Source organism: Mustelus asterias, chromosome 8 (assembly GCF_964213995.1).
Source record: "Mustelus asterias chromosome 8, sMusAst1.hap1.1, whole genome shotgun sequence".
In the NCBI taxonomy this organism is placed as follows: Eukaryota; Metazoa; Chordata; class Chondrichthyes; order Carcharhiniformes; family Triakidae; genus Mustelus; species Mustelus asterias.
The window spans coordinates 133,885,846-133,901,325 of record NC_135808.1 but is presented as its reverse complement, the minus strand read 5'-3'; the positions used below and the strand labels follow the sequence as shown (position 1 = coordinate 133,901,325).

Here is a 15,480-nt window from a genome sequence, read left to right as displayed (position 1 = left end):
TAGACACACTTCAACCCACCTTCCTGTCTACCGGTACCCACCCTTGACCCTGATACCTTCCCCAATACCTCACCACCCTCACTGACTTCTGGACTACAACTCCTTTTCCCACTCCCCTGACAAATTAGTTTAAACCCCCTGAAGAGCCGTATCAAATTTCCCTCCCAGGATATTGGTGCCCCTCTGGTTCAGGTGCACCCCGTCCTGTTTGTACAGGTCTCACCTTCCCCAGAATGTGTTCCAATTATCCACGTATCTGAAACCCTCACTCCTACACCATCCCTGCAACCACATGTTTAACTGCACTCTCTCCCTGTTCCTCAACTCGCTGTCACGTGGCACCGGTAACGTACCAGAGATGACCACATGTTTTGTCTTGGATCTCAGCTTCCAGCCCAGCTCCAGAAATTCCTGTTTTAAATCCCCGTCCCTTCTCTTACCTATGTCGTTGGTACCAATGTGTACCACGACTTGTGACTGTTTCCCCTCCCCCTTCAGAATCCGGAAAACACGGTCAGAGACGTCACGGACCTTGGCATCCGGTAGGCAACATACCATCCGTGAGTCTCTTTTGCTGCCACAGAACCTCCTAACTATCCCTCTAACTAACGAGTCCCCAATAACTATTGCCCTCCCGCTCTGCCCCTTACCCTCCCGAGCCACAGAGACGGACACAGTGCTGGAGATCCTCTCACTGTGGCTCACCACTGGTATGTCATCCCCCTCAACCGTATCCAAAGCGGAATACTTGTTGCTAAGGGGAACGACCACAGGGGATCCCTGCACGGACTGCTTCCTCCCAGCCCCTCTCACTGTCACCCATCTGTTTTCATTCCTCGGAGTAACTGTATCCCTAAAGCTTCTGTCTATGGCCACCTCTGCGTCCCTAATGATCCTAAGTTCATCCAGCTCCAGCTCCAGTTCCCTCACACGGTTTTGGAGGAGCTGCAGATGGGTGCACTTCCCACAGATGTAATCAGCAGGGACACTGATTAAAGGGTCATCCCTTTAGCCTGAGGTTGTGCCCTCTGGTTCTAGTTTTTCCTATGCGTGGAAACATCCTCTCCATACCCACTCTATTTCATTGCAGCAAGGATCTTATTTAATTTTACATATTAATCTCATATGTGGGTCCTTGTCAAAAGCCTTCTGAAATCATCTATACAGTAAAGACATTGCCATTTAATTCCTGCTGAAGGAGTTGGTGGATTGTGATGGCTACTTACACACTGGGCACTGATATCAGCAGCTTGATTGCTTTCTTTCTCTGCTGACTCTTGGCACGGCGCATCAACAGAACAAACTTTGGGGCAGGTGAACAGTCTTTGGTCAGAATGTAGTGGCAATCATTAAGTATTTTATATGTTAGTTCATTACTATCGAATGTAACAACTCGCTCTTTCTCAGCAATACATTCCCCTGTAGAAAAATAATTTACACAAATGTTGGTCTCTATCCAGAATATCTTTTACTCTTCCTGTCCTGACATGTTCTGATTAACAATTCCATGAACCTCTTTCTCAGTGAACTCACAAAATCCCCAATCGCTGTCAATATTTAGAATTGTTACAGGTTTGGGATTGAGTTAACTTTTTTGAAGTTTGTGGGGCATTGCTGCGAAGGCCAGCATTTGTTGCCCATTTCTAATGGCCTTTGTCATGGTGGCGATGTACACTGCACTTGACTCCTAAACAACAGCAGTCGGTGAAGTGTAGGCACCCTCAGGTTGCTGTTAAGGAGGCAGTTCCAGAGTGCTGATCCAACAATAGTGAAGCAACGGAATATATTTCCCAATCTGAAGAAGAGTCATACAGACCTGAAACATGAAATAACCATAATTTGTCAGAGTGCCAGGCTCTGACCGAAAACCGATGCGTATCTCTCCAGATGAACCATCGAGGTTTAAGACCACATCTTGAGCAACTCTGACAAAAACAACTGTGAGGGCGTGGTCTGGCTGGGTGGGGCCTGATAGAGTTGGTAAGGCTGTCTCCATGGAAACACAGAAATCGAGTGCTATCTTTAAACTCCCCCCTTCCCCCAGCAACCAGCTCCCATCCCCACAGCACAATTATCACGGGTTCTCCCCCACCCCCACCTCCCACCCCCCCCTCAACCTCCACCTGCCAGAACCAACTGCAGCAGTATCGCTGGCATTTCCTACTCCCAGCCAGGTCACCCCCCCGCCCCCGCCCCCCCCACCCCTCCCCGCCCCCCCCCATCCCCCCACACACATCCTCACTACCCGTTCCCCCCATCTCTGCCAGGTTTCTCCCTTCAAAGTTCTCGGCGCTGCCCCCTCCACCAATTTGGGCTACCAATTGTGCAATTGTGTCCGCAGGAGTGATGCTAGGAGGCACAGAGGCTGGCAAACTAAAGGAGTTTTATTAATGAGGGGTGTTCAGAACCGGCTGCTTCTTTACCCTGCACTGTTACCCACACTGGCGATGAATGCCACCACTTCTGGTGACGTCATGCATATATTATCATACGGTACTCAGTGTAACTTCAGTGTTGCTTTGCCAAAATCAATATAAATATATAACACTCCCCAAAGACCCCACCCTGGCACTAACACCTGGCACAGGTTGGCAGTGCCAACCTGACATTGCCAACCTGGCACTGGCAGTGGCAGCATGACACTGCCCGGATAGGTCCCTCTCCCCTCGGAGGCTATACTTACCTTGGTGCCCCTGGCGAGCTCCTTTTGACTGTTGTGCATCTCCATAAAGCTGTTATGAACATCATTGACATGATGTCAAGTGGGCAAGGTTGGAATATTCAGTGAGCGGGATCATGGGACGTGTTGGTCTTTTAAGGATATGCAGATCCATTAAAATGTATTTAAATGAGGTTCCCACCCCATTAGTCATGGATGAGGGACATTGAAAATCAGGAAACGAGATCTTGCCAGAGAGAATCTACTTTCCCGACTCTTGTGTATTTTTTGGGGCCATGTTGCTGTTTGTGCTGATGGCGAACACGGAATCAAAATCATCCCGGTGAACTCTGTTTCTTTCTTGTTGTGGATATGCCGGCGTTGGACTGGGGTAAACACAGTAAGAAGTTTAACAACACCAGGTTAAAGTCCAACAGGTTTATTTGGTAGCAAAAGCCACACAAGCTTTCGAGGCTCTGAGCCCCTTCTTCAGGTGAGTGGGAATTCTGTTCACAAACAGAACTTATAAGACACAGACTCAATTTACATGAATAATGGTTGGAATGCGAATACTTACAACTAATCCAGTCTTTAAGAAACAAAACAATGGGAGTGGAGAGAGCATCAAGACAGGCTAAAAAGATGTGTATTGTCTCCAGACAAGACAGCCAGTGAAACTCTGCAGGTCCACGCAACTGTGGGAGTTACAAATAGTGTGACATAAATTCTGATTCTAGGATCGCATGATAAAGACTCAGGAGGAAAAAAGCAGAAATATTTATGTGAAATAGTGTGACATAAACCCAATATCCCGGTTGAGGCCGTCCTTGTGTGTGCGGAACCTGGCTATCAGTTTCTGCTCCGCGACTCTGCGCTGTCGTGTGTCGCGAAGGCCGCCTTGGAGAACGCTTACCCGAATATCAGAGGCCGAATGCCCGTGACCGCTGAAGTGCTCCCCAACAGGAAGAGAACAGTCTTGCCTGGTGATTGTCGAGCGGTGTTCATTCATCCGTTGTCGCAGCGTCTGCATAGTTTCCCCAATGTACCATGCCTCGGGACATCCTTTCTTGCAGCGTATCAGGTAGACAACGTTGGCCGAGTTGCAAGAGTATGTACCGTGTACCTGGTGGATGGTGTTCTCACGTGAGATGATGGCATCTGTGTCGATGATCCGGCACGTCTTGCAGAGGTTGCTGTGGCAGGGTTGTGTGGTGTCTTGGTCACTGTTCTCCTGAAGGCTGGGTAGTTTGCTGCGGACAATGGTCTGTTTGAGGTTGTGCGGTTGTTTGAAGGCAAGAAGTGGGGGTGTGGGGATGGCCTTGGCGAGATGTTCGTCTTCATCAATGACATGTTGAAGGCTCCGGAGGAGATGCCGTAGCTTCTCCGCTCCGGGGAAGTACTGGACAACGAAGGGTACTCTGTCCACTGTGTCCCGTGTTTGTCTTCTGAGGAGGTCGGTGCGGTTTTTCGCTGTGGCGCGTTGGAACTGTTGATCAATGAGTCTAGCGCCATATCCTGTTCTTATGAGGGCATCTTTCAGCGTCTGGAGGTGTCTGTTGCGATCCTCCTCATCCGAGCAGATCCTGTGTATACGGAGGGCTTGTCCGTAGGGGATGGCTTCTTTAACGTGTTTAGGGTGGAAGCTGGAGAAGTGGAGCATCGTGAGGTTATCCGTGGGCTTGCGGTACAGTGAGGTGCTGAGGTGACCGTCCTTAATGGAGATGCGCGTGTCCAAGAATGCAACCGATTCCGGAGAGTAGTCTATGGTGAGCCTGATGGTGGGATGGAACTTGTTGATGTCATCATAGAGTTGTTTCAGTGATTGTTCACCATGAGTCCAAAGGAAGAAAATGTCATCGATGTATCTAGTGTATAGCACCGGTTGAAGGTCCCGTGCGGTGAAGAAGTCTTGTTCGAACCTGTGCATGAAGATGTTGGCATATTGAGGTGCAAATTTGGTCCCCATGGCTGTTCCGTGTGTCTGGATGAAGAACTGGTTGTTGAAGGTGAAGATATTGTGGTCCAGGATGAAGCGGATGAGATGTAAAATTGCATCTGGAAACTGGCAGTTGTTGGCGCTGAGCACTGAGGCCGTTGCAGCAATGCCATCGTCATGGGGGATGCTGGTGTAGAGTGCTGAGACATCCATTGTGACGAGGAGCGCTCCTGGTTCAACTGCTCCATGTGTGCCGAGTTTCTGTAGGAAGTCCGTCGTGTCGCGACAAAAGCTGGGGGTTCTTTGTACAATGGGTTTCAGGATGCCCTCGACATAGCCGGAGAGGTTCTCGCACCGACCTCCTCAGAAGACAAACACGGGACACAGTGGACAGAGTACCCTTCGTTGTCCAGTACTTCCCCGGAGCGGAGAAGCTACGGCATCTCCTCCGGAGCCTTCAACATGTCATTGATGAAGACGAACATCTCGCCAAGGCCATCCCCACACCCCCACTTCTTGCCTTCAAACAACCGCACAACCTCAAACAGACCATTGTCCGCAGCAAACTACCCAGCCTTCAGGAGAACAGTGACCAAGACACCACACAACCCTGCCACAGCAACCTCTGCAAGACGTGCCGGATCATCGACACAGATGCCATCATCTCACGTGAGAACACCATCCACCAGGTACACGGTACATACTCTTGCAACTCGGCCAACGTTGTCTACCTGATACGCTGCAAGAAAGGATGTCCCGAGGCATGGTACATTGGGGAAACTATGCAGACGCTGCGACAACGGATGAATGAACACCGCTCGACAATCACCAGGCAAGACTGTTCTCTTCCTGTTGGGGAGCACTTCAGCGGTCACGGGCATTCGGCCTCTGATATTCGGGTAAGCGTTCTCCAAGGCGGCCTTCGCGACACACGACAGCGCAGAGTCGCGGAGCAGAAACTGATAGCCAGGTTCCGCACACACAAGGACGGCCTCAACCGGGATATTGGGTTTATGTCACACTATTTCACATAAATATTTCTGCTTTTTTCCTCCTGAGTCTTTATCATGCGATCCTAGAATCAGAATTTATGTCACACTATTTGTAACTCCCACAGTTGCGTGGACCTGCAGAGTTTCACTGGCTGTCTTGTCTGGAGACAATACACATCTTTTTAGCCTGTCTTGATGCTCTCTCCACTCCCATTGTTTTGTTTCTTAAAGACTGGATTAGTTGTAAGTATTCGCATTCCAACCATTATTCATGTAAATTGAGTCTGTGTCTTATAAGTTCTGTTTGTGAACAGAATTCCCACTCACCTGAAGAAGGGGCTCAGAGCCTCGAAAGCTTGTGTGGCTTTTGCTACCAAATAAACCTGTTGGACTTTAACCTGGTGTTGTTAAACTTCTTACTGTCTTTCTTGTTGCCAGACCTGCTGAGATTCTCCAGCATTTTCTGGTTTTATTGATTTACGTGTATCTGCTATCATCGTCCTTCCAGGTGGTAGAACTCGCGGGTTTGGAAGGTGCTGTCGGACGATCCTTGGCGAGTTGCTGCAGTGCATCTTGTAGATGGTATTCACTGCTGCTACTGTACACTAATGTGGAGAAGGATAATATTTAAGGTGGTGGATAGAGTTCCCATGGTAATTTTAAAGACCTCAATCTGGTCACCCCTCAGCCTTTTATTTTGTCGCCTGTTCAATTTTTCCTGATAGTTTTAATCTCTCACTTGTGGTATGATTGTTGTTAATTTTTTTTGCAGCATTGTTTCTATATCATTTATGTAATCCATAGAATCCAAAGAATCCCTACAGTGCAGATGTAGGCCATTCGGCCCATTGGGTCTGCACTGACTTCTGAAACAGCACTCCAGTCAGGCCCACCCCCAGTAACCCTGTTCACTGATTATGGCCAATCCAGCTAACCTGCACATGTTTGGACACTAAGGGGCAATTTAGCATGGCCAATCCCCCTAATCTGCATATATTTGGACACCAAGGGCAATTTAGCATGGTCAATCCCCCTAATCTGCACATCTTTGGACACCAAGGGACAATTTAGCATGGCCAATCCCCCTAATTTGCATATATTTGGACACCAAGGGGCAATTTAGCATGGTCAATCCCCCTAACCTGCACATCTTTGGACACTAAGGGACATTTTAACATGGTCAATCCATCTAACCTGCTCATCTTTGGACTGTGGGAGGAAACCGGAGCAGCCGGAGGAAACCCACACAGACACGGGGAGAATGTGCAGACTCTACCCAAGGCCAGACTCGAACCCAAGTCCCTGGGGCTGTGAGGCAGCAGTGCTAACCAATATGCCACCATGTTACCTACTAGAACTGAGTACAATGCTCCAAGTGTGGTGTAACCCAGGTCATCTGTATAAACCTTATTTTGTATCTTCTCCAGTGCTTCTATCTCCTTTTTGTAAGATGAAGGTAAAATCTGGACTAAATGTGGTTTACGCATTTATAATTTGTGCTTTTCAGTTTAATCAAGTGTCTTGAGATGTTTATATCTGCTAAATAGTTGTTGTTAGAATGAGAAAATCTAGCCTTATGTTTCTTCAAGCTACCTGTCACATTTCATACCTGGGAGAAATATAAAGTATTCTAAAGAGGAAAGGAGCTCCTTTAGTTCAATAACCATTCTCCCCCAGTGAAGAACACAACCTCACATTACAACACAGGTCAGAGATGGAGCTACAGCATGGTACTCAAGACCTGCGCTCCAGAAGGGAGAATTCCCTTCACTTGGGCTGTTGGTACCACTGAGTTTAAGCTTTGATGTATCAATTCACCAAGTGCCTTTTCCTTGTTTAACATATCACAGCATGAACTGATTTCAGGCTTGCAATGCTTCCCTACATGTTGAACGAGTTATCAGGTGAAATCACATGCAGAACATTTCTCCGAGGACAAGTAGAAACAATAATTACGTTGGTTTGTCGTCAGAAGCAGTCGAGTGATTTCAGTGATGCCTTGGAATCCTCGCGTTCGTACGACTGGGGCCATTGTTTGGATGTGCACTGGCATAGGGAGCTCGAAGCCTTGGTAATACATTGTAAACTGGCATCGAAACAAGATTAACCATTATACAGGTAAGAAAATCACAGCTCTCCAATCAAGACAATGTGAACTGGAAACCAGTGCAGTGAAATAAAGATAGCCATACCCTGGGTAGTTTAACAATTGTATCAATGGTCCGCGGTGATGTGAGGGCTATCAGTTGTGTGATCTGGTGAGAAGGATTAACTTCAAATTTATTGCAAAATCCTAATAAGTAAGCAGCTCCAGACTCGACCCTGGTTAAAAAGAGCATCATGTTAGTGTTGTAGGTGGTGTACATGGAAAAGCGCAGAGTAAGAGAATTATATAACACAAATGCTTACATCCTTCCGCCATCTATCATCATATGAGGGATTTCCGACCACTGAGTCTTAATTTTCAAGGCTGGATGATTTGCAAGATATCCCATCGATGCTTTAGAAGACATCTTATACGTCTGACAGTTTTCACCCCATCTGTACATCACCTGGAACATTTAAAAAAGACAGTTTGTCGCACTCAATGGCACGTAAGACCATAAGACCATGAGACATAGGAGCAGAATTAGGCCACTCGGCCCATCAAGTCTGCTCCACCATTCAATCATGGCTGATATTTTTCTCATCCCCATTCCCCAGCCTTTTCCCCATGACTCCTGATCCCCTTATTAATCAAGAACCTATCTATCTCTGTCTTAAAGACACTCAATGACCTGGCCTCCACAGCCTTCTGCAGCAAAGAGTTCCACAGATTCACCACTCTCTGGCTGAAGAAATTCCTCCTCATCTCTGTTTTAAAGAATTGTCCCTTTAACCTGAGGTTGTGCCCCCTGTTTCTAGTTTTTCCTACAAGTGGAAACATCCTCTCCATGTCCACTCTATCCAGGCCTCGCAGTATCCTGAAAGTTTCAATAAGATCCCCCCTCATCCTTCTAAACTCCAACGAGTACAGACCCAGAGTCCTCAACCGTTCCTCATACGACAAGCTCTTCATTCCAGGGATCATTCTTGTGAACCTCCTCTGGACCCTTTCCAAGGCCAGCACATCCTTCCTTAGATACAGGGCCCAAAACTGCCCAGAATACTCCAAATGGGATCTGACCATCTGTTTCTATAAATAACTCAGTGCTTTTGATTTACATTACAATGGGAGCGCCCAGCCATCAAAGAAGGGGTGTCTCAGCCCAGTCCAGTTGAAGGCACAAGCACCTACCCAAGTGCCTGAAGGAGCGATCCAGACAGGTTTCAGCCCTGTGCCAATAACTTCTCAATTACCTTTGATTTGGAGCATGGCAAGCCAGAAGACATTATTCCTGCTGGGGCTCACCTGTACACTCCAAAAGCCCTCCCAGGTGTGGAGATGGGAAAGCACCCATTGCCTCTGGAATTTGCCTCTGTGACAGTTTCTGGCTTCTCGGCCAAGCTTGTGTCAGAACAGCAGCCTGCAACTGTGGAGTGCTGACAGTGCACAATGACATACATGATGGATTTGTGTGGAGTTCTGGCCAAGGTGAGTAAGGGGGAACTGATTTCACTGGTGTAATAAACAGAGGATGACTCGATGAGGAATCAGAACCAAAAGGCTTTATTGCCAATGAAATGATTAACTCTATATAGGGTCGGACAGAATAACTAGGCAACTTTACATTACTCTTCCTTGTCTCCAACTGAGGATCCTCCCCTGATCCAGGATACGCACCCTCGCACTCGATTGCCTCAGCTTCCCACCACGACACTCCATAGGGTCCAGCTCGATTATGTGGCCCTCAGAGAATGCCTCCTTAAAGGGGCCATGCTACCACAACCGATAACTAGAGGACATCAACTTGAGACACATGCATCCATATGAGCCATAGTAAACTGGTACAGAGCCCACTGTCCACACAAAAGATTGGAGAGGGGGCAAACTGGAGGGAACTTTTTTTGAACAGTGAGAAATCATAGAAACCCTACAGTACAGAAAGAGGCCATTCTGCCCATCGAGTCTGCACCGACCACAATCCCACCCAGGCCCTACCCCCATATCCCTATATATTTACCCACTAATCCCTCTAACCTACACATCTCAGGACACTAAGGGCAATTTTTAGCATGACCAATCAACCTAACCCGCACATCTTTGGACTGTGGGAGGAAACCGGAGCACCCGGAGGAAACCCACGCAGACACGAGGAGAATGTGCAAACTCCACACAGACAGTGACCCAAGCCGGGAATCGAACCCAGGTCCCTGGAGCTGTGAAGCAGCAGTGCTAACCACTGTGCTACCATGCCGCCCCCTTTTGTGATCTGGAATGTGCTGCCTGAAGTAGCCATGGTAGAAAGCTCAAAGGTTTCATTCTGAAGGGAAATTGAATTGATACTTGAAAGGAAAAATCTGCAGGGGTATGGGGAAGGATGCAGAGACGATGGCATAAGCAAGATGGACCAAATGGCCACATTCTGGGCTTAATCACTTACATCATTTATAATCAGCCATACATTACCATTGCTTTGTGTGCTTTCGGGATGGCAGCATCCACACATATTTTCCACGTGCTGTCTTCCTTCAGATCGACAATACGCAGGTGCATTTTAGGTCTGCCACCTGAGCTTTGCACAGATCCAGTGAGCTGATATCCTTGCTGTTTTCCATCAGTCCTCCTAGCACGAGCAAGGATGATGAGTGACGGAGCACCAATGTCTCTGATAAGATCACGCTAGAAATGCAAAGAAATATCGACAAAAAATGAATAAGCAGGCACCAAAACAAAGTGTGGGCAGAGGCCATTCTGTCCTTTAAACTTGGTAAGAAGTCTCACAACACCAGGTTAAAGTCCAACAGGTTTATTTGGTAGCAAATACCATAAGCTTTCGGAGCACAGCTCCTTCGTCAGATGGGGTGGATATCAGATATCCACCTGTTGGACTTTAACCTGGTGTTGTGAGACTTCTTACTGTGCTTACCCCAGTCCAACGCCGGCATCTCCACATCATGACTTTAAACCTGTGCCATTGTTCCATTACTTCATGGCTGATCTGTCACTTTTCTCCATTCCGCCTGCCTTGCTCCAGTTCTGGAACCTTTAATAACCTTGGCCAACAAATATCTGCTAATTTCAGATTTAAAATTATCAATTGGCCTCCACATCCAACAACCATTTGGAGCCAGGCGGAGATGCAGAATTCCAAATCTCCCCTTTCCTGATTGTTGAGGAGGTACTTCCTGACACCAGCCCTCAACAGCCTGGCTCGAATTGTAAGGTTGGCGTGGCATGGTGGCACAGTGGTTAGAACTGCTGCCTCACAGAGCCAGGGACCCGGGTTCGATTCCCGGCTTGGGTCACTGTCTGTGTGGAGTCTGCATGTTCTCTCCGTGTCTGTGTGGGTTTCCTCCGGGTGCTCCGGTTTCCTCCCACAGTCTGAAAGATGTGCTGGTTAGGTGCATTGACCCGATTAGGCACCGTAGTGTAGTGAGAAGGGAATTTCACAGTGTTAATGTAAGCTTTACATTAATAAATAAACTTTAACTTTAAGGCGATGTCTGCTTGTTCTGGAATCCACCAATCAGAACCAATCATGTCTCACTCTCTAACATAAGAACATCAGAACTGGGAGCAGGAGTAGGCCATCTGGCCCCTCGAGCCTGCTCCGTCATTCAACAAGATCATGGCTGATCTTTTCATGGACTCAGCTCCACTTACCCGCCCACTCACCATAACCCTTAATTCCTTTACTATTCAAAAATGTATCTATTCTTGCCTTAAAAACATTCAGCAAGGTAGCTTCACTGGGCAGGGAATTCCACAGATTCACAACCCTTTGTGTGAAGAAGTTCCTCCTCAGCTCAGTCCTAAATCTGCTTCCCCTTATTTTGAGGTCATGCCCACTCATTCTAGTCTCACCTGCCAGTGAAAACAACCTCCCTGCTTCTATCTTACCTATTCCCTTCATAAGCTTATATATTTCTATAGGATCTCCTCTCATTCTCCTCTACTCTATTTAATTTAGTTATTTTCTAATTAATTGTCTGAATAGTTGAATTAGATCATCCGTCAATCTGTTAACACAAGGGAATACAGGCCTACCGTCTGCAAACTTTCCTTGTCATTTAAGTCTTTTAACACCAATGCTTTCTGACAAATTTACACAGCACCCATCCCAAGGGCAAAACAGCTAAAACTATAGAAACGGACAGCTACTTAAATGTACCTGATTAGTGCATGTGGTAACTATACAACAGCACTCTGTAACGTGGACACTGGCAAATTGTGAACCATGAACAGTCTTCAATGCATCAAATCCTTTCATTGAGTCAGGGTGACTGGTGCTTACCAGTGAAGCTTGTTTCCTTCCTGCCCCTGACCCGCCTGAGGTCAGTGTTTTCTGCTCAGTGAGAGTCAGCAGCATGTTTTCTGCAGGAAATGGTATCTGTGGAATGGAGAACTCTTTACCCAACATGCACAGTGGCAGAGAAAGCACCTTATCTGTGGGACTGAGTGCCTGGAGTGCCAGCTTCCCAGCAACAGTGATTATCCTGTCACTGGGCAAAGAGTTTCCAATTCCACTGAATATGCTTGCATTACACTCAATGCTATTTTGAAGGTAAACAGCCCCGACAGCAGGGCCTATGTTATCAGTAATTTACAGGTTTTGCTACTTAAACTTTGGAAGTGCAGTGCCTGAACACAGCAGTCCAGATAGTGATCTAACTAGAGTTTGAAATAACTATAGATAACTTCCACCCCTTTGTATTCTGACCTACCAGAGATAAAGGCTGTTGAGTGAGTGACTAACCTGCTCAGAAGATTGTCTGCTGCTCGAGCTACTCTGTCTGTGTCTAATTCTGGAGCTTGGCTTGTTACTGGACAATAGCCGTCTTCTGGTCTGCTGGATTTACAAAGTGAAAAATGTCAGATTTATGCTTTGAGCAACAGATCATGAAGCAGAGAATAGCACTTTGAAAGAAAGATATATTAATTATCTCACATTTCTCTTTCTGGTAGATGGTTTGATAATAACTATAAACACCCTGGGGGTTACCATTGATCAGAAAGTGAACTGGACCAGCCAAATAAATAGCCAAGTGGCTACCAGAGCAAGTCAGATGCTGGGAATTCTGTGGCGAGTAACTCACCTGACTTCCCAAAGCCTGTCCACCATCTACAAGGCACATGTCAGGAGTGTGATGGAATACTGCCCATCTGCCTGAATGGGTGCAGCTCCCAACAGCAGCAAAGAAGTTTGACTCTATAAAGCAGCCACTTGATTGGCACCCCAACCACCCACCATCTTAAACATTTACTCTCTTTATCACCAGCGCACAGTGGCAGCAATGTGTATACCATCCACAAAATGCACTGCAGCAACTCACCAAGGTGGCCTGGTCAACAGCTTCCACACCTGTGAATTCTTCCACCCAGAGGGAGATGGGCAGCAGACACAGAAACATGGAAGGACGAATATTGTCCTAGATACAAGGGTCAGGATTCCTGGAGTCTTTTTTGAAATAGAGGCCATGGATCCTTGTCTATTATCCTGAGAGGGCAAATGGGTCTCGCTTTAACATCACACCCAGGGGAAAATAATGAGTGTCCGCTTGGATTTTGTGTTTGGAATGGGGACACACAAGGAAGAAATGAATTTGAAATATCACAGCAGACTTTCATCTTACCTCACTGCTTCTGACTGATTTGAACTCAATATCCATGAGCTGTTGGTTTATTCCCTGGAAGAATATAATTTTTCAAAAATCAGTCATTTTCTGCAGAATCCACCCACTGATGCTCATCCGGTATTCATCCATACTTTGCCACACACAAACTGATGGTAAAAGTGAGGCCTTTCTTAGAGACCAAAGCTGAGATTTCACCATCCTGTTCTCACTGATGTACCTCCTGCTCTCTGTGCTATTAGCTAATTAAGGGACAGAATTTCAATGTTGTGTCCAACCCTGAATAAACCTGGGTCAAGAAGCTTGTAACAAGGGTGAAGATTCATTTACAAATCACAGCCAACAACTCTTTACCAAAGAGAACAAAGAACAGTACAGCACAGGAACAGGCCCTTTGGCCCTCCAAGCCTGCGCCGATCACGATGCCTGCCTAAATTAAAACCATATGCACTTATGGAGTCTGTATCCTTCCATTCCGATCCTATTCATGTAGTCGTCTAGTTGCCCCTTAAATGCCGCTATCGTACCTGCTCCCTTCCCTGGCAGCGCGTTCCAGACATTGATCACCCTCTGTGTAAAAAACTTGCCTCGCACATCTCCTCTAAACTTTTCCCCACGCGCCTTAAACCTATGTCCCCGAGTACTTGATTTTTCTACCCTAGGAAAGAGCATCTGACTATCCACTCTGTCCATGCCACTCATAATCTTGTAGACCTCTATTAGGTCACCCCTCAACTTCCATTGTTCCAGTGAGAACAAATTGAGTTTATCCAACCTCTCTTTGTAGCTAAAACCCTCCAGACCAGGCAACATCCTGGTAAACCTCTTCTGTACCCTCTCCAAAGCATCCACATCCAGTGTGGCAACCAGAATTGTACACAATATTCTAAATGAGGCCCAACTAAGTTTCTGTACAGCTGCAGCATGACCTGCCAATTTTTAAACTCAATGCCCCGACTGATGAAGGTAAGCATGCCGTGTGCTTTCTTGACTTCCTTATTCACCTGCGCTGCCACTTTCAGTGATTGGGGAACATGTATGCCCAGATCTCTCTGCCTGTCAATACACCTAATGGTTCTACCATTTACTGTATAATTCCTACAAGCATTGGACCTTCCAAAATGCATTACCTCACACTTGTCCTGATTAAACTCCATCTGTCATTTCTCCACCCAAATCTCCAACCGTCTGTTTCTTGCTGTATCCTCTGACAATCCTTTTCACTATCCGCAGCTCCAACAATTTTTGTGTCATCTGCAAACTTACTAATCAGACCAGCTATATTTTCCTCCAAATCATTTATATGTACTATGAACAACAAAGGTCCCAGAACTGATCCCTGTGGAACATCACTAGTAAGAAGTCTCACAACACCAGGTTAAAGTCCAACAGGTTTATTTGGTAGCAAATACCATAAGCTTTCGGAGCGCTGCCCCTTCGTCAGATGGAGTGGATATCTGTTCACAACCTTCCATACAGAAAAGCACCTTCTACTGCTACCCTCTGTCTTCTATGGCCAAGCCAGTTCTGTATCCATCTTGTCAGCTCTCCTCTGATCCCGTGTGACTTCACCTTTCATACCAGTCTACCATGAGGTACCTTGTCAAAGGCTTCACTGAAGTTCATGTATACAACATCCACTGCCTTTCCCTCATCTACTATTTTCGTCACTTCCGACACTATAGCTAAGAAAACCCACCAAGGCCTCTACTTTCTCAGAAGACTAAGGAAATTTGGCATGTCAGCTACAACTCTCACCAGCTTTTACAGATGCACCATAGAAAGCATTCTTTCTGGTTGTATCACAGCTTGGTATGGCTCCTGCTTTGCTCAAGACCACAAGAAACTACAAAAGGTCGTGAATGTAGCCCAATCCATTACGCAAACCAGCCTCCCATCCATTGACTCTGTCTATACTTCCCGCTGCCTCAGCAAAGCAGCCAGCATAATTAAGGACCCCACACACCCAGGACATTCTCTCTTCCACCTTCTTCTGTCAGGAAAAAGATACAAAAGTCTGAGGTCATATACTAACCGACTCAAGAACAGCTTCTTCCCTGCTGCCGTCAGACTTTTGAATGGACCTACCTTGCATTAAGTTGATCTTTCTCTACACCGTAGCTATGACTGTAACACTACATTCTGCACTATCTCATTTTCTTCTCTATGAACAGTAT

At 46.6% G+C, this 15,480-nt stretch overlaps 2 protein-coding genes across 4 annotated transcripts in view; one reads left to right on the top strand and one right to left on the bottom strand.

Annotated features, from left to right (window-relative positions):
* The window catches only part of LOC144497570 (vitellogenin-like), a 109,833-nt gene that overhangs the window by 15,504 nt on the left and 78,849 nt on the right, over positions 1 to 15,480 (bottom strand). For 2 of the 3 annotated variants that reach the window (XM_078219002.1, XM_078219004.1), the window contains 7 exons: positions 13,304 to 13,357; positions 12,427 to 12,519; positions 10,137 to 10,349; positions 7,997 to 8,139; positions 7,780 to 7,909; positions 7,544 to 7,673; positions 1,227 to 1,419 (listed from right to left, as the gene is read on the bottom strand). In XM_078219002.1, coding sequence (XP_078075128.1) covers positions 1,227 to 1,419; positions 7,544 to 7,673; positions 7,780 to 7,909; positions 7,997 to 8,139; positions 10,137 to 10,349; positions 12,427 to 12,519; positions 13,304 to 13,357 — 956 coding nt within the window. The remainder of the gene's footprint in view (positions 1 to 1,226; positions 1,420 to 7,543; positions 7,674 to 7,779; positions 7,910 to 7,996; positions 8,140 to 10,136; positions 10,350 to 12,426; positions 12,520 to 13,303; positions 13,358 to 15,480) is intronic. The other variant, XM_078219003.1, reaches the window with a different exon arrangement.
* Positions 1 to 15,480, top strand: part of LOC144497572 (mucolipin-2-like) — a 411,267-nt gene that overhangs the window by 381,201 nt on the left and 14,586 nt on the right. The gene's annotated exons all lie outside the window — the stretch shown is intronic.